The sequence below is a fragment of the Lontra canadensis genome, unplaced genomic scaffold (genome assembly GCF_010015895.1).
Source record: "Lontra canadensis isolate GAN:19392208 unplaced genomic scaffold, GSC_riverotter_1.0 scaffold8, whole genome shotgun sequence".
Lineage (NCBI taxonomy): Eukaryota > Metazoa > Chordata > Mammalia > Carnivora > Mustelidae > Lontra > Lontra canadensis.
In genome coordinates, this window is record NW_022631002.1 from 17,680,162 (window position 1) to 17,698,344 (window position 18,183).

The 18,183-nt window shown below is 54.7% G+C and overlaps 2 protein-coding genes across 4 annotated transcripts; both read right to left on the bottom strand.

Annotated features, from left to right (window-relative positions):
* Positions 1-4,544: 4,544 nt before the first annotated feature.
* On the bottom strand, positions 4,545-6,500 carry NRN1L (neuritin 1 like). 3 transcript variants are annotated; one of them, XM_032854151.1, is made up of 3 exons: positions 5,441-6,100; positions 5,227-5,359; positions 4,545-5,095 (listed from the first exon to the last, which is right to left on the bottom strand). In XM_032854151.1, the coding sequence occupies exons 1-3, from the start codon at positions 5,547-5,549 to the stop codon at positions 4,810-4,812; spliced, it is 528 nt and encodes a 175-aa protein (XP_032710042.1). In that variant the 5' UTR covers positions 5,550-6,100; the 3' UTR covers positions 4,545-4,809. The 3 variants fall into 3 exon arrangements, with proteins under 3 accessions (XP_032710042.1, XP_032710044.1, XP_032710043.1); XM_032854153.1 differs by lacking the exon at positions 5,441-6,100 and adding an exon at positions 6,109-6,500 and having other exon boundaries at positions 4,546-5,095; positions 5,227-5,338; XM_032854152.1 differs by lacking the exon at positions 5,441-6,100 and adding an exon at positions 6,109-6,500 and having other exon boundaries at positions 4,547-5,095.
* An 86-nt stretch (positions 6,501-6,586) lies between these two features.
* Positions 6,587-18,151, bottom strand: EDC4 (enhancer of mRNA decapping 4). Its single transcript, XM_032854150.1, is given in 30 exon segments — positions 6,587-7,120; positions 7,354-7,517; positions 7,901-8,120; positions 8,213-8,399; positions 8,486-8,651; positions 8,750-8,865; positions 8,971-9,126; positions 9,241-9,418; positions 9,550-9,586; positions 9,676-9,828; positions 9,914-10,018; positions 10,103-10,536; positions 10,834-10,987; positions 11,070-11,188; positions 11,281-11,468; positions 11,547-11,638; positions 11,745-11,817; positions 11,911-12,091; positions 12,188-12,256; positions 12,258-12,291; positions 12,382-12,477; positions 12,571-12,654; positions 12,739-12,848; positions 13,182-13,286; positions 13,373-13,520; positions 13,624-13,813; positions 14,072-14,171; positions 14,460-14,571; positions 14,908-15,064; positions 17,874-18,151. Coding segments are annotated over 30 exon segments (4,206 nt in total). The 5' UTR covers positions 17,959-18,151; the 3' UTR covers positions 6,587-6,927.
* Between the last annotated feature and the right edge of the window lie 32 nt (positions 18,152-18,183).

Here is an 18,183-nt window from a genome sequence, read left to right on the forward strand (position 1 = left end):
AGTGCGCGCGTTTTACGCCAAAACAAACCCAGGCCACCCTTGGGGCGGGGAGGGGACGGACCTGGGCAGAGACTGGCTAAGAATTTAATCGCCGCTCCGAGCGCGGCCTGCCAATCAACGTCTTCGGGCGGGGACTTACTCTCTCCTCCCGGTGAGTTTAAGTAACGGTCAAAGCAGTTGCACCTTGGGCGCTGGGTAGGACCTCCCTACCCCGGAGGTAGCGAGAAAGTGTCAAATTTCTAGTTAGAGCAGAAGGACGCTCTGTAGTGCAAAGTTGGGCACCTAGAGCGTTTCAACAGAAGTTTTTGGAAGTGCCTCTGGAACTCCGCAAAGGATGGATTTAAATTTCATTAGCAAATCGGTTTTTTTTAACTGCAGTTAAAATAATTGAGGCTCTCGGACGTGTTAAATTTGGCCTCCATCACAGAGGAGTTGCAAATGGCTAACTAGAGGATCAGTGAAGGTGACGTTAGTCCTGGGCTAACTTCGGAGTAACGGTTTTTTGTTTTAATTTTTGTTGTTGTTATTAAATGTAAGTGTATTCTGAGACTGCAAATCAAGTAGATTTTTTAAAAGGTTACCATTGGGGCACCTGGGTGGCTCAGTGGGTTAAGCCGCTGCCTTCGGCTCGGGTCATGATCTCGGGGTCCTGGGATGGAGCCCCGCATCGGGCTCTCTGCTCAGCAGGGAGCCTGCTTCCTCCTCTCTCTCTTCCTGCCTCTCTCCCTGCTTGTGATCTCTCTCTGTCAAATAAATAAATAAAATCTTTAAAAAAATAAATAAAAATGTTACCATTAAGATTTCTCTAGAAGATCAGAATTATCTCACTACTTTACAATAATCCCAGATTGCGGGGGCGGGGGGGCGGAGTAGATGCCGGAGGTAATAAAGGCGTTGTAACCTCTTTCCATCTACTTCATTTCTGTTTGTTCATTTGTTAAAATATTTATTATTGGGGCACCTGGTGGCTCAGTGGGTTAAAGCCTCTGCCTTCAGCTCGGGTCATGATCCCAGAGTCCTGGGATAGAGCCCCACATCGGGCTCTCTGCTCAGCAGGGGGTCTGCTTCTCCCTCTCTCTCTGCCTTTCTGCCTACTTGTGATCTCTATCAAATAAATAAATATATAAATAAATCTTTTAAAATATATTTATTATTTACTTTATACATGAAATTATCTTTAATTTACTGTATAATGCTATACTTTAAATCTAAAAATAAATTAACCAATAAAACATCACGATGTTTTATATAGCAGAGCTTCATAAAAAGTTTTATTTAAAAAAACACCTTTGGGAGATGGGAGGCATGAGGACGGAATGGAGTAACCTGGTGATGGGCATTAAGGAGGGCACGTGATATGATGAGTACTGGGTGTTATATGTAACTGATGAATTGTTGAACACTACATCTGAAACTAATGAGGAACTGTGTGTTGGTTAACTGAATTTAAGAAAATTAAAAATTACAAAACACCTTTAAAAATCATTGCTCCCCCCAACTCCACTCTCTCAAAAGTCTATTGATTAAGGGCATTACTTTGGGGTCAAACAAACCTGGGATCATAGCCCAAGCTCTGACACTTTCACAGCTGTGTTACCTTAGTTAGGCAAGACATCTCTCCTCCTTAAGCCTCATTTTTCTTCTGTTTTATGGGGATCATAATCCTGACCCCACAGAGTTGTTGTGAAGGTTAAAAGTAATATGGAATTCTAGGGTTGGTGGGGCTTAGAAATTCACACACAATAGGGCGCCTGGGTGGCTCAGTTGGTTGAGCTTGAGCGTCTGCCTTCAGCTCAGTTCATGATCCTGGAGTCCCAGCATGGAGCCCCACATTGGGCTCCCTGCTCAGCGGGGAGTCTGCTTCTCCTTCTCCCCCTCCCCCTGCTCATGCTCTCTCTCTAATAAATAAATAAAATCATTTTAAAAATTCACACACAACACCTCAATTTTACAGACATTCAGCAAATTAATCCAACAAGTATTTATTGGGCCCTTGCTACTGATAGATGCTTGTCTGGACTCTGGCAAAGAACACAGGGTCCTGAGATAAGAGGCATGTTGATGCAGAAGGACTGGGTTCAGGACATTCAGCCCCAGTCTCTCCCCTGAACAATAAGCTATTCCATGTCCGTAGAGCTGTAAATGTGAGACACACATAACGGTGAGACCCATCACCGTTATGCTCTGGCCTGTGCAGATGTTTCCAGGGCCCCGTCTGGCCATCAGCTCACCCCTCTCCTCCAGCTCTGGGATAAACATACAAAGCTCTTAAGCCCCTGGCCAGAAAGCAGATTCCGTCCCCACCCCCATGCACACACTCCAGGTCACTCATTCCAGGGAAGAGCAGGGACTTAGGGAGCAAAAACCAGGGTAAAGTAGGTCACAGCAGGAGGATGGTAATCCCCTGGATGGCTGGCCAAAGGGGTTGGGACCCAGCTCCTAGAAGCAGGCTGCTCCTGGCCACCCACCAAGAGGGGCTGTGAGAAGACTTTCCGGGTCTGGATTCTCAGCATCATCCTTCCCAAAGTATGCCCAAGCTAGGTTAGGGGGCTGCCCCAAATGACGCATTCTCAGTGCTGAGGTCATTCTCAGTCCAAGCTCTGACTGACTATAACCCTTTCTGTGCTGGGCTGAGAGATTCTGTCTTTGATTCCACATACTTCTACAAGTGTACTCTTTATACCCAGCCCTAAGTGGGGTGCTAGAGACATAGAGAGAACCCCTGGGGAGTCCAGAGTGGAGAATTTTGACCTGGACCGAGATAGTAGCAAGCCAGTGTTATTAGTACTGAGACAGAAGACCACTGGGGAGCTGTGTGGACCTGTAGGCGGCTTCTGATTCAGGTGTGGAGTCAGGATTAGGAAGGAAGTGATACTGAGCAAGAAAAGGAGTTCACCAGGAGGGTATGGGGAAAGGTATTCTGAGTACAGAGAATGAATGTACAAAGACCCCAAAGGGTGTGGTGGGGGGGGGGTGCGCCTGGGTGGCTCAGTTGCTTAAGCACATGCCTTCTGCTCAGGTCTGATACTGGAGTCCTGGGATTGAGTCCCACATCATGCTGCCTGTTCAGCAGAGCCTGCTTCTCCTTCTCCCCTCTGCTGTTCCCCACTTTTGCACCCACTCTCTCTCTCTGCCGAACAAATAAATAAAATCTTAAAAAAAAAAAAAAAAAGACCCAAAGGGATAAAAGCCTGGCCTTTCCTTCTGGAAAATTCTGGTGGTCAGAGTGGGGCAGATGTGGGAGGAATTTTCTCCTTTAGGTCATGTGAGAAGATGGGTAATGACTGGTTGGGAGATAAAAGTGGAGATAAAAGTGAATGAAGCAGAGGAGCAAACGGGCAGACAGAGTTGACGGAGGTATCTGAGCTAACTGGAATCGGATGATGTTTGGGAAGAACGGATGAAGTAGGGCTGCTATACACAAGGATGGAGGTCTCTGGAGGCTCCTGTCACCCTGGAGCCAAACAAGGAAGGGTTCAATTAGGCTTATTCAGTCCTGGAGGCAGCAGTCCCCCAGCATGGGCTTTAGTGTAAACCTAGTCTACCAAGCTCTAGGTTCCTACCCTGATTCCTTTGGGCTCCTCTTGTAAAGTCCTCTCCAACTCAGCCCATCTCTCCTCCACCACCTGTTAAGTCCCACATCCTCACCTCCCTTATCACTCCCTATAACATGCCCTCCCTGAAGCCTCCCCTGATGCCAAGGACTGAGTAGGAAGATGCATTCCAGAGAGTCGCAGGAGTGGACTGAATCAACTGTGGGCAGAGCTGGCTTAGGTAGGGCTGCATAGACAATGCAAAGGAGCTTTAACTTGGAAGTTGGTTCTAAATTAAAAAAAAAAAAAAAAGAATAAAGCAGAGGGGATGAGAGCAGAAGTCAGTGAGGCCATGGCACTGCCCACACAAGTCATGGGGTGGTGGGTTGGAGTAAGGTCCTAGAGGTGGTGGTAGAGGATTGATTGAGAGAGCTTTTCACCCTCTCTGAGGACTCCTCCTTCCCTTAGGATTCTGCCCGTGTGGATTCTTGCCTCTCTCCACCAGGATGAACAGGGTTTCCTCACACATCACACACTTGTTCCATGCTTCCAGAAAGTCTTCTGGGATTATTGACGTCACACTGCATACCTCTTCTCAAAGGAGAAGCTTGGGTACATGAGAGGCCAGAGGAACCCTCATCATAACCCCAGTTTCTGCAGCTCCAGGTCACCTTAAGGACTTGAATATAGACCAAACAGGGACTCCCCATCTCCTGGAACAGCTTCCCCTCAGGTAGACCAGGACACCAGAGAGGGAGAGGACAGAGCACTTAATCTGTCTTGAAGGCTAAGACATAGTTAGCAGAGATGGCAGGAACATGGAGGCTGGAACAAACGTGGGGATGGGGTGGGCTGGTACAACTCACCCCTTCACATGCCCATGGGGGCCAGAATAGGAGGGGCAGACTTGGGGAGAAATGCCAGCCCAAGAGAAGAGAGGAAGGCTATGCATTCCAGAAGATTTCGGGTCACCACCATAGCTCCTAGAACCTGCACACAATGGAAAACTCTGCACAGCCAGCCCTGGGAAATAATTATCTTTAAGTAGAAAGATTGAGTCCCCTGTGGTGGCCATGGGCCCTGCCCATCCATCCCCGGAGATGAGCTTCTGGAGGCTCCGCCCCAACAAAGCAGGGCTGGCAATGGCCAGAAGAAAGAAAGGAGCTTAGTACAAATATAAATACCTTTAATGAAAGCCAAGGGCACTGTGTAGAGCCCCGAGAGCAGCTACCAGAGCAGGGTAGGAGGCAGGGGTGCTGCTACTCCACCAGACTGGCTAGGCCAGAGGCCCCAGAAGGCAGGCAAGCGCCAGAGCAGCCGCCAGCAGTGGGGGCGTTGGGGCTGGGGTGGGTGCAGATGCTCTTGCCTGCAGCGTCTCCTGGTTGGTCTCGGGGCCTATGCCATGCTCCCTGATACGCACAGGGGTGCCGCAGAGAACATGCAAGTTATCTGGGTGCGGGGCCTGGCGAGCTTCTTGCTGTAGTGACTCCCACACAGCAGCAGCCTCCTCTGGGCAGCGCAACAGGACTTGGGAGGCACAGACGTGGAAGTCATTCCAAGACCTGTTAAAGGCTTGGGGTTAGGGTAATTAGGTGGAGCAAAGAGGCTTTTGTAATGGGAAGGATAAAGGTTCAGGCCCCAGGGTGGCGGGGGGTTCCCACAGTTAGGCAGGCATCTTCACACCTGCTCTTACCTGCAGACAGTGTCCAGCTCGCCTCCAAGGCCCATGCCGTCCCCCAAGCGGATGAGACACTCAGCAAACCCCTGGTATATGGTGTCACAGCCCCCTGGGCCCGTTGCAGCTGCTGCCAGGGGAGATACAAGGACTAGGGGTGGGGGTGGAGAGTGGTTGACAGGATGAGCAGCCCCGCCCCCCTTCACCGCCAAGCCCCCAAGGGGTTCTTTACCTGCGTGTGCTTGGGGGACATGACTCAGCGTCAAACAGAAGCACCCAAGGGAACCAACGGGCACATCTGGGGATCCACCTGCATTGGCTCCCCCCCAGGCACAATCCATACAGGGTATGTGGAGAGGGGGTAAGGTGTCCTGTCCCAAGGGGTTGACTCTTCCTCTGAGCTTCTAGGGTCACAGGTGAAGTAAGGATGGTCCAAGTGAAAGAGTCAGAACATGGAGATGAGGGCTACAGGCTCCCTTAACTGTCCTGCAGGCTGGACAAACTTCACTTGACCATCCCACCCTCATACCCAAAGACAGGTGTTCTCTGCCAGGGACAGCAGGAGAGGCAGGGTCGGGATCCAGATCAGACCCTAAGAGAGGGCCTCAGGGGCCCCACGGCTGGACTAGGGGTCGCACGAGAGCCTAGGTCTCCCTTTACTGGAATGGGTGATGTGGAACTTTGGGGTCCTTTCCCCATGACTAGATGTCAGGTCATGCCCATTTTGCATCCTGAAGCCACTGGCACGTATTACCCCTCCCTGAAGCCGTCGCACCTCCACTCCAGCCTGGTTCCCAGGGCCCAGGAAGGCTGGGCCTCAGCTCTCACAGGCCCTATACCTAGACTGGGGAGAGGGTGTGCCACACAGCGCTAAGCCCGATCCAGCACTCCCGCACTCACCGAGCGGTAGCAACAGCCGCAACAGCCCCAGCACACCGGAAGCTCGGGGCAGTCGCTGGCGGTGGTGACAGGAGCAGTAGCCGTGCATCATCCCCGCATCATTCCCGGCTGGGAGCCTAGTGCTGGAGCTAGCAGCTTGGAAGCAGAGCCCTTCGGCCCAGCCCCCGAAAGAAGGGACTGTGATTGGATGGGAGCTGGGGGCGGGGCCCAAAGCCAGCTGGGCAACCCCGCCCTAGTACTCAGATCCGCAAAGGAGGGGAGGGACCCCAGAGAGAAGAGCTGGCGACAAGGCAATTGCAGAGCTGACCTCAGGGCCCTTGTCTCAGAAATGGAGAGGGGATCTGGGAGAGCAGCTATGTAGATGAGAGTGGGTGTCCGGGCACCGGGCTTAGTCTAGACAGGCTCCAACACAGGGAAGAGAGAGGGGAGAGAACAGAGGCCCCTATCAAAGTTACACCAAAAGCACACACATACTCCATTTTATTCCAAAAGCATTTAATTGAATTTCTCAATATTTTTCAAAAACAAAAAGATCCAAATCAGAGGTAAAAAGGAACATGGAAAATGCAACTCAAGTGGTGTCACGATCTCGAGGGTCATGCTCCAGGCACGGCAGAACCCAAGAAGGCACAGTACCCACCCTGGGCCCAGCCTAAACCCGCTGGCTACCACAACCTGTAGACCACAGCCAGTGCTCTCCCCTCAAGCACCCCCAAGGTGGGAGCCTGAGCAGGTAAAAGGGTAGACATGACCCTGCTTTGGCCTAGGCCTGTCTGCTGGCCTTCAGTGCCTCCCCAACTCTGAGCAAGGCAGGCTTAGCTAAGGGAGGCTAGGGGTTACAAGACCGTGCAGCATGAGGCTGAGACGCCGGGCCACTTTACCAAGTGAGTTGTGTGGCTCAGCCTGAAGGAACTGGAAGAGCTTCTGGCGCACCTGGGCCATGACGGAGCCCATGTGGTCCCGAGTAATGGGGTCACTGTGGTCCAGGTGCATCACAGCCTCTTCCAGGTAGCTGTGGTGGAAGAAAGACAAGAAACAGGTGGGCTCCAGCAGATGCGAGCGCCCCCTGGTGGCACCGAGGCCCAGAGGGACTGCTGACAAAGGGGGGGCCTCAAAGCCAGAGATGGGTGGGCACAGAAGGGACTGGGGGAGAAAAATTAGGAAGCAGAATCAGGCAAGAGTCTCTGTTTGAACTGCTTCTCCACCTCCACCCCAACCCGTCTCCTGATCCCTGAGTCCACTCACCTGAGCTTGAGATCAGTTCGAGTACCAAGGTCAGAGGCCAGCTGCTGGATGAGGGAAAGGAGCACAGGCTGGGAGAGTGGGCAGGGTGGCTGCCCAAAAACCTGCCCTGGGTCCACAGTTTCACACACATACAGCACCAGGTTCAGGTCAGCAGCTGTCAGGGCCTAGGAAGAGAACAGTGTTTACAGCCAAGGTCATAAGGGAATACCTGCTTGGCTGGCCGTGGATGACCAGAGTAGGGTACTGAGGGCCCCGGGTGGGGGGCGGGGTGTGTGCTCAGGGGCCCAGAGACAGTCATAGAGAGCTGTGTTGTTACTCTGGGGGATCAGGAAAGGTTTCCTGAGAAGGGTGGTCATGAAGCAAGGCAGGCGTTAGGTAGAAAGAAAAGGTCCAGGCAGAGGGGAAAGTAGGGGAAACGGTCTGAAGCCAAAGGCAACCAAGAACAGTGTACTGGGGCTGGAGCACCCAGAGCCTGGCGGGTAGAGTATGGTGTGTGTGCCCTGTCAGAAGACACCTGACCCTTACCTCAACCCACTGGGCGGCATACCTGCTGGAAGGCCTGATTGAGGTGGCCCTGCTGCAGCAGCTGCAGGATATGGGCTTGCTGGGCCTGGCAATCAAGGTGGGCGGCGGGGACGGGTGTGCCAGCAGCTGAACGCATGGCCTGCATGATGCTAGACGTGACAGCAGCCTGTTGCTCCTTGAGTGCTACACTCACCTCACCCTTAACAATGCGCTGTACCTGTGCTAAAATGGACTCCTGTAGGCTGCAAAGGGAAGTGAGGGAGATGAGACAGACAGGAAGTCTGGTCTGGCGCTTTCCAAACCCAGCACCTCGCCCAATACCCCGCCCACACACCTGCCCACAGCCACGTGCAGCTGGTGCTGCACCTCAGCCCGAACGCTGCTAGACACGGTGGCTGCCATCTGCTCGGTGGCACCCTGCAGTGTGCTGACCAGGCCCCGCAGCTGGGCCAACACAGGCTCCCGTGCCTCCTGTTCTCGTGCCTTCCGGCTCTTCATGTGGCTCTCCAGCTGCTGCAAGTCTGAGAGGTGACCACAGGAGCATGAGAGGGCTGGCTGGGGAGAGAGGAACAGCCCCTCCCACCTTGAGGCATATGAATCCACTCACACTCTTGCGTGCCCAGTCGGAAGCTATCATTGATCTGCTGGAACATGGCCTGGCAGCTCTTCTCAAACGCCGGCAGCACCACACTCTGAAAGGCTTCACGGTAGGCAGCCTGCATTGGCCCCTGTAATGTGTCTGCAGCTGCTCGGGCAATGGCATCTGTCAAGTTCTGGGGGTAGAGGGAGAGCGGAGTTGAAACGCTATGCCCAAGCTGACATGACCAGGCCCACCAACCACCAGCCTCCCTCATCTTGGGCCCTACAGCACCTTGGACTTCAGCAGCTTGGAGATATTCTCTTTCATGCTACCCTCCACGGCAGTGAGCTTGGTGGCCACTGAGTTGCTCAGCTGGCCTGCCACTGGCTCCAGACTCCTGGAGACACCTAGGGCAGGATGAAGAGGAATAGGTGGAGCCACGAAAGGCAGCCTGACAGACAGGAAGCCCCACTCCCACCTGGCCCACCCAGAAGTCTCCATGCCGAACTCACACGGGGGCACCGTCTTCTTGATCTCATCCCGTATGCTGCGCTCCAGCCGCCCAGCTACGGCCGAAGACAGCGCCTGGGACAGCTGCTGTGTCAGCTGCTCCTGCAGCTGCCCACCCCGCTGCTGCCCCTCGGCCAGCGCCCGCTCCAGCCGCCGCTCTGCACTGCAGCTAAGGAACAGGCCTGGGGCAGGTCCCACATCCATTCCTGGGCCAAGAATGCTGCTGCTGTCCCCACCCCTACGCCACACCGAGCCATGACCCGTAAGGATACGCTCCTGCTCATGCCGCGACTCCAGGGCGCGTTCTACGTGGCCCGTGACAGCGCTCTGCAGGCCTTCCAGCTGGGTGCAAAGACGCTGCAGCAACTCTTCTTGGCTATGTCGCAGCTCCGCCAACTCTCTCTGCTGTTGCCAAATTAGTGCTGGCCAGTCCTCAGGAGGGTCTGCCACCTGCCAAGAGCACCGAATCAGATGATGCCTGCCCCACACATTCCCACACACCAGACCAAGGAACGGCCCAGAGCTCTTCCCCATCCTCGCAGGAGTCGTCCCAGAAATAGAAAGGCTGTTAGTTCACTGACCTGGTGCTCCATGAGCCGGGATCCCACAGCTGAGTCCCTGCCATGGACAAGAAGCACCTCAGGCTGCGTCAGGCAGGGCAGCCGGAGAACCACCCCTCTCCCTGGCCACAGGACCCCACCCCGTACCCGTCATCTTTCTTGCCCTTTCTCTTAAGCTTAGGTGAGGCTCGAGGAGAACCCTTGGTCTTCCAGTCCTTGGCCGGTAGCCGTGGAGTGGGAACTTTGGTGCCAAAGCCCCCTGCAGCAGAGGCAAGGCTAGCAACCTCATCATCATGGTCACTGGAGAAAGGGGAGAGAGAAAAATCAGCACCGACCCACTTACCAGCCCTCCCTCATGAGAGGAACAGCGTAGGGTGGCACCTACCTTTGCTCAGCACTGGCGTCCTGGCTGTCATGTTGCTGCAGCAGGTGATAAGGTGGTCGGTGGAAGGCCAGGCTCTTGTGCTTCTCCTGGAGGCCGTTCCTGGGACTGAAGGAACAGGCCAACTCAACAGCAGATGATGCTATCTGAAACCCCTCCCACCAGCGCCCACTCCCCTCCCAGGTTCCTCACCTCTCTGCCAGGCTGCTGCAGGTCTCACGAGTTATGTCTGGTGCCGTAGGCCAGACCTGATTGTCAGGGGCTGTGGTCTCCTGAGTCAATGCTGCCTCCAAAAGGGAAGGGGTACTGTGCCGATCCCCATCCCCAGGGCCTCCATCCAGGCCAAGCTGGGAGCCAAGCTCGGGCCCTGGCCGGGGCCGTGGGGACAGCAGGTGGAGCGCTGAGGCAGCTGAGGCCATACTGTCTGGTTCAAGACCCTCAGGAGCAGAGGAGACAAAACCACGGGACAGGGCCTCGGATGCAATCTCAGGGATGTCCTGGGACAGGGCAGTGGAAGCTGAGGAAATAACATCAGGGGAGCGGGTGCGGCTGGGAGAAGCCTGGGGTAGCCCCAGGGGTTCCACTTCCTGCAGCTCCAGCGACAGTGCAGAAGCAGCAGCAGGCACCTGAGGTGGAGCAAAGATGGGACTTAGACAGTGGGACGTGGGGAAGCGGGAGCACAGATGAGGCCTGCTGTCTGCAGGGATGGGACGGTGGAGAAGGGAGATGCACGTCAAATATCCCACGGCCCAGGAGGAGAGGAGGTGGGGATGGACACAGGCTGAGAAGCTGCCCTCCAGGGACCAGGGGAGGCTGGGATGACCTCAGGGAAAGCCCTCAGGCACTGTGGGAGGAAAGGGCCCCCAAGCTTCCTGCTACCACATACCTGCCACCCTGCACTTCATACACACCCACACACACACCTGCCCAGGTGCTTTGGGAGTCAGTTTGTCAGCTGGACCTGGGAGCAGGCTGGGCAAGAGGCTGCGTGGGCTTGCCTGCAGGCTGCTACTGCTGCTCATGGTCAGACTGCCGTCCAGCTGCAACTTGGGGCTCAAGGTCAGCTCCTCAGGTGGCCTGGTGGCAGGAAGGCTGAGGTATAGCAGCCAGAACCTGGCACCAGCCCCTGCCCTCTCCCCAACTCTGACCTTCACTTCACCTGGGCAAGGAGGGGTCCACAGCTGATGTACTGCTCATGGCAGACACAGCTGTAAGAGAGGAGGAGCTGGAGCTGGAGCTGGAGCTGGAGCTGCTGCTGCTGCTAGGGGACACAGCGATCTGGGGAGAGGCAGGGGACTGAGGCCATGGCCCACAGGTGGGGGATTCCTTGGTCGCCTTGCCCTGAGCCCCACACCCCTCCCCCAGCACACCTGCTGCAGGGAGGTGCTAGGTGTCATGAAGGCGTCAGGTGTCATCAGCTTGGGCTTGGTCTCACTGCTCAGACTGAGGAAGTCAGCGGGCGCAGGCAGCTCCACTATGCGTCGGGGGTCAGGCTGGGATCCTTGGGTAGATGACCCCAGGCCCTCAGAGCCCAGTTCAGGCCGAGACTCTCCAAATGCTGTGGGGAAAGCTGCCACTTGAGTCAGATCTCAGACCCTGGTCAGTCTAAGCTGCCTCCCTCTTACACCTCACTCACCGAAGTCCTCATGGGCAGTGTGGGTGGGGAGCGGGGCCACCACGTCAGGGTTCAACTGCGGCTGGAAACGGATCTGCACATCCTGCAGTGCCCTGCAGGTGGAGAAGAGTTAAGAATAGGAGAGCTCAAAGAGGCCAGCATCAGTAGGGTGTGGAGGGGTACAGACAGGGCAGAGACAGGATTCCCCAACACACTCACTTAGTATGCACACAGAAGAGTTTGATGAGCACACCGGCTGCAGACTCCATGGCACCAGCTCCGTGGGTCCCATCTACAAAGACAGTGTGGGCAACTAAGCCCTGGCCCTCTATGCCTCCATACTTCCCTACAGACATACATGTTTCCTAAACCCGGAGCAGCTCACCAGCCCCTAGGCTGTCATTCTCCTCCTCGGCAGGCAGCACCTCAGTGTGCCGCAGTCGGCAGCGACTCACAACCTGGATACCGAAGCTCAGCACGGGGTGGGTGAGCAGGAACTCGGAGATGGAGCTGAAGCAGGCACGGCCCTCCTCCTGGTTCTGTAGCAGCTCCATCACGTACAGGACCTGTACACACACGGCACTCACGGCGGGGCTAGAGGCCCGACACCCTTGCCTCCCTGACGACGCCAGCTCTGCCCGGGTTGCCCCACCACAGCCTACCTTCCGTTGCACGTCGCTGAGAATAAGGTATTCGGCTGACAGGTCCAGACAAACCTTGAGGCTGGGGGGGCACACTCACTGAGCTGAAGATATCTGGGGAGAAGCTGCGGGGCCCAGGAGGCAGGATTAATGAGACAGAGAGTGGAAAGAATCCCCATCTGTCACCCTACTGCCCCTGCCCAGCCTCTGCTTACCGAATGGTCTGCAGGCAGGTCCAGGACACTGTGCACCACATCTTTAGCTCCCGATTCTGGTCAGCACCAGTGATGAGGAATCTCCAGAAAGGGACTCTGCAAAGCAGCAAGGCATCGAATCGTTGGCTGGGCCCCCTACTGGAGAACCAAGGTCCAGTCCACCACCCACCTGCCTGCCCACTCACGCACTCAGGGTCCTGTTTCTTGTGGTTGTCACAGAACAGGAGGCAGGAAAGGGACCGCCCATCATGAGGCTTCCACTCATGCAGACACCTGGAAGAAGGCCGATGAGGGACCTGAGTGAATGATCTCGCCCTCACCTGGGTGGGGGGTCTTGGTCCCTCAGTCCCTGCGTACCTTGGCTCATCCTGCCCCTCGATGTAGATCTGCCAGAACTTGACAAAGCCATCATGGCTTGCAGTAGCCAGGACAGTCCCATCAGGTGAGAGGGCCCCTTCACTCAGGCACTGGGAAGAAACCAAACAGCCTTGCTTTGTCACCTGACTTGGGGTGGGAGCAAGCCCTTCTCCAGTGAGGATGGTAGTGAGCTGAGCTGGCCCAGAGCGGATGTGTACATGTGTACGAAAGCCTCCCTAAATGGGGGGCTGTACAGAACACCAGCCCCCCAGGGCGCAGCAGGTTAGATGTACACTCTATAGCTAAGGCTCACTTTGTGTTCAGAGTTCCCGGGGCAGTGCCAGCAAAGCCACCTGCGCAGCTGGGGGCTCGGGAATGAGATGAGGGGCATGAGGAAAGGGGGGAGGGTAGCGGGGGTGGGGAGCAGTCAGGGGCAGGCTTACAGTGCTGTGGCCTTTTACCACGATGAAGCCTTGCTTGATCTGGCTGACACGCACGGGCCAAGTGCTGTGGTTGGAGCGGAGCATGTCCAGATCCCACACCTCAGCCTGGAGGGTACAAGGTGAGCGTTCAGCCCCTGCCCACACCATGGCTGCTCTGAGCCCTTCTCTCTTCCTGTGCCTGGCTCCCTTACCCGGTCCTCATGCAACAGAGCCACCGTGGGGCTGCCCTCCTCACAGCAGTCCTCACTCTCCTCTGGGATGAAGGGGCACCAGATGATCCTGCGGAAGTGGTTCAGTGGTGTGCCCTCTGGCTGCTGGATGTGGACCAAGATCTCTTCTCTGAGCACGGTGTTAAGGGCTAAACAGGTGGATGACAACGTCTGGCAGCCCCTGTCCCACCCACCTTTCTACAGTCCCCCATCCCACCCCAGGGAAAGGATACTGAATTTTGCCATTAACCAGAGCCAAGCGCCACACGAACAGGTTGCCTGCCTCATCCAGGCAGGCCAGCTGGGAAGAATTGAGGTGTGCAAAGGCCAAATCAGCCACACTGCCTGTGAAGCCCTTGAGCAGGGTCCGCTCTGAAGTGCTGACACTGATCACCCGCACCATCGCCGAGCCATTGTTGGCAGCTGGAATCAGAAGAGAAGGAGGCCCTGAGGAACTATCCCGGCCCAGGCAGCAGCAGAGATGCCCTGCCCTTGCCTGCCTCAGTGCCACTACCAGTCTCAAACTCGGTTTTCCCCCACGGATCCCCAAGGCCTGTCAGAGGTGGGGGCGGAACAGACAAGCCTTCTTTCACACCCTAAGGGCTGAGTGGTCCAACACTGGATCTGCATCTCTGGGGCTTTGAGCAAAACACCTCCCTCCTCAATCCTGCCCCTACTCACCCCGAATGGCATAGGCCAAGAAGGAGTTGGACACAGCAATAAGGTTGCCATAGTAGTATTTCTGTTCCCAGTCATACTTGGCCACAGGCTGAATTTTCACCTGAGAACAAAGGGTGAAGAAGGTCATAGAGGCTGAGGGCTAAGGTAGATCTGCCAGGGCCCAGTTGGTTCCCGGCGTCCCAGGATAGGATAGGCCACAGGTGTCAGCCTAGTCATAACTCTTGGGGCCAGATTCCCACAGAGATCTGGAAGCTAACCCTGGCTTCCTGAGACTGAGGCACACTACCTGTCAAGGTGATCCTCACAGTAACTGGCCGCATGGGAGAAGGGAGGGAGAGGCTGACTGTACCCGCATCCACCATACATGCCACAATGTCGTGGTGCCCACCTTGTTGCTGCCCCGTGCTTTGCTTGAGATGCTAGAGTCACTGCTGGCCACAATCTCCACCTCCTTGGCCAAAATCCCGATGCATGTAGAGCTGTCATCTCCTGTGAGGCAGCTAGGGGGAGGGGTACACAAGCTTGACTCCTGTTCCCGTAAAGTCTCAATGGGCAGGGTTGGGAGGGGAAGAGAATACAAACACTCTGGTGAAGGTGTCAAGTCCCAGATGCTCAACTCTGCCTGATCCACTGGTCCCCAAAGCCACAGCTCTCTTTGCTCTCACCTCCCTCCTCAGTAATGGGCCTACTTCCATGCTAAAATGGAAGCCCAAACTTCAGATCCAGCCCACGCTCTTGAGTTTGTCCTTGCCCCTCATCCTAGTACAAATATGCCGTGGTTAAGTGCACCACCCCAAAGACCCCAACACCACCACTGCCATTTCCCAGACACTCACATGACCTGCTTTTCCTGAAGGTTAATAGGTGGCATGGCACGGAGACCAGGCTTGTTTGCTGAAGTACTATCACCTGAGCAGAGGGGGTCTGGGACAAGAAGCCCGTTGAGATCCCCATTGTAGGCATTAGATGGGCGCTGACTCTCTGCACTGGGACCTGGGGACAGAAAGGTCCACTCTGATGAGGTTGTTCCACCTGCCCACTGGCCTCTCCTCCTGCAGAACTTCATTTAAGAACCATGAGGTGCTCTGGGAACATTCAACTGAGGGAGCCATGTCTGTGGGGAGGAGGACGCTTGGTTCATCTTTTGTTCCATAAGCACTGATGGTTAACACAATCTCTGCCAGGACCAAAGACATGCATGTGGCTCTTCTACCTAAGGGAAGAGTAAAGCCATCAAGAACCCTGTGAAGCCAATTAATATTTACGTCCAAATTAGCACAGAGGGACTCTGTACTGAGAGAAGGCATGGATAGGGTCAGTAGAGACTTCATTAAGGAGGTCGATCAGAGCCAGTGTGGCTGGAACACACAAATATAAGAAAGAGGGAGGGAAAACAAGTCACAGAGATCTCAGATATGAAGCTTGGGTGCTTAAATTCTCCCTGTGGCACTGAGAGCCACACAGTTTTAAACAGGAAGGTGACATAGTCTGCTATTGCGAAAAGAATGACTGCTCTAGGGTGCCTGGGTGGCTCAGTGGGTTAAAGTCTCTGCCTTCAGCTCAGGTCATGATCCTAGGGTCTTGGGATCAAGCCTTGAATCTGGCTCTCTGCTCAGCAGGGAGCCTGTTTCCTCCTCTCTCTCTCTGTCTGCCTCTCTGCCTGCTTGTGATCTCTACTTGTCAAATAAATCAAGTCTTTAAAAAAAAAAAAAAAGAATGACTGCTCTAAGGCAGCATGTAGGATAGTTAAGAATTTAATTAAGATATACCAGCTCCTAAACCAAGATAATGATAGATGGTAGAGAAGGGAAGATGGGCTCTTAAGGTATGAAAGGACACTGATAAGATGGGGGAGTAAGAAAGCAACCGGCCTCTCAAAGAAGTGGTTCAGAAGAAGCCACCTTGGGCAGATAACTTCAAAAGAAAATGAAGGAGTTGGACAAAGTGGAGAGAAACTCTAGGACAGGATGGGTAGTCAGGAAAAGCAGCATTTCATTTGTTTGCTATTAGCTATTTCAAACACCCTCACAGGCTCAGGCACCACCCTAAAGCTCCCAGGTGACAAGGAGACTAGGGCCCCACATTGAAAAACATGGCAAGGGGTGCCTGGGTGGCTCAGTCGTTATGTGTCTGCCTTCGGCTCAGGTCATGATTCCAGGGTCCTGGGATCGAGCTCTGAATCGGGCTCTCTGCTCAGCAGGGAGCCTGCTTCCCCCCTCCTCTCTGCCTGCCTCTCTGCTTGTGATCTCTATCAAATAAACAAATAAATCTTAAAAAAAAAAAAAAAGAAAAAAGAAAAACATGGCAAGGTTCTGGTCACAAAACAGTCTGGCATCTGACATGGTCCTCCAGTGCCTCCAGAGGAGACAAGCAAGAACTATTTGGCAAATGGGACAATTAAGTGCCAATCAATATATAAGAAATTAAGTGGAAAACCTCCAGGCCACTTCATTTGGATCAGAGCCATTTTAGCTGCTCAGGGGTAAGCTGGCCACTCTCCTTCCCAGGCAGGCTACCATGAGGACAGACAAGCTGCAAAATACCGGCCATGCCAGACTCTACCAAACCTTTGAGTAGTCTAGTCTGCACAGGGCTGATGAGCATGAGAGATCCAAGCCAAGCTTACAAGTAAAGGGACCACAGACTCCAGGTCTGGGGCGAACTGCTCAGTGGTTTCAGGCAGAAGATGGATTTTCCTCCGGTGGCAAGGGGTAGTTAAACCCACCCAGTGTGAGCACTAGTGTCTGCTTCAAAAGCAGCTAGTACAGTATGGGCCTCCCAGCAAGTTTAAGTACAGGGTTTGAAGAACACCAATCTTAGCTGTGGCCACTGCAGACCCCACACCACCATCAGCAGTCTTTCAATCACTACCACTTTTCACAGGTCCCTAAACCTGTCAGGAAACTTTGGTACCTTCACACATGCTATTTCTTCTTTGCAGAATGCCATTCCTGACACTGAATCACCTGTTTGTATTATTAACACCTAGCCTAAACACTGTCTTCTCTCTCAAATGTGTTCTCAAGCACTTTCCAGCCCTAACCTCACATACCTGGTCTCCATCACAGTACCAAAATATTCTTTTTCTCAATGACAACAGCATTATATTACAACCTCATTAGTTCTCTATGTTCTGGGGGCTCTTTGGAGGCAGGAGCAGCTCTGAGGTATCACTGCAAGCCCAAGTAAAGTTTAAGTGAATGGAAATAAACTAGGGCTTACAGATGTTTGTAGCCTAATCCAATCAGGGCCGTGCAGTCTGTGATTTGGTTTAATCCCAGAAAGGACACAAAAACGGGGTGGGTCACCCACCTCCTGAAAATCAGTTTTAGAACAGCAGGCCTGTTGTCTATATTCCAGAGTGAAGGGCAAGTTGCAGAGGGTGACAGTGCTCCTCAGCACAGTGCTTAGGTCTAGACCCAAAACTCAGCATACAGAGCCCAGACCAGGCCTCTGAACTATATGGTATAAGGATGGAGAACCTGAGCTAGTCCCACGTACACTTGAGACCTTGGGGCCAGGACACGAAGGAGCTCCTGCGGATTCAGAGAAGGGGCCTCACCTTCAACAGAGACGCTGAAGGACAGGGAAGAACGGCCCGGCACCAGGGTGAGAACAGATCTGCAACCTTGGCGGGCAAGCTCAGGAATTTACCGCTCCAACCCTCGTCTTACCTCACCAGCCAGGAAGATGCAGTATGGATCCTGAGGGACTGAGGGACCTGAGGACTCAGAGGGCGGCCCAGGCCCGCGCCGCCCTTCTGCCCGCCAGCCAAAGGCCCACCCCCGCTGTCCCGGCTCACCCCCCGCGGGCCGGTCCAGCTTGAGGATGTCCCGCAGGTGCTGCGTGGCGTCCTCGATGTCGATGCTCGCGCAGGAGGAGGCCATGGGCCCCGCCTCGGGCGCCTCGTCCGCCCCGCGTTCGTTTCGCTGCCGCCGTGCACTCTGCAGCCGCGCACAGCCCTGCCGGGGCCAGACAGCAGGACACGGGTCACTCGATTCGGTCCACCCGCAGCCCGCAAACCGCCGCCCGCGCCGCGTCCCTGTACCCCACCAGCCCCACCAACCGCCTCCACTTCCGGCCCTCCGGAGCGCCGGCCCCCGGAACCTGCG

What these genes read in the sequence shown, in the direction of transcription:
- NRN1L (XM_032854151.1), bottom strand. Translation starts at nt 5,549, where the DNA reads ATGGATTGTGCCTGGGGGGGAGCCAATGCAGGTGGATCCCCAGATGTG. An exon ending in TGTCCCCCAAGCACACGCAG is followed by an intron (nt 5,360 to 5,440) that starts GTAAAGAACCCC and finishes CCCCACCCCTAG; the next exon opens with TCCTTGTATCTCCCCTGGCA. An exon ending in GAGCTGGACACTGTCTGCAG is followed by an intron (nt 5,096 to 5,226) that starts GTAAGAGCAGGT and finishes AGCCTTTAACAG; the next exon opens with GTCTTGGAATGACTTCCACG.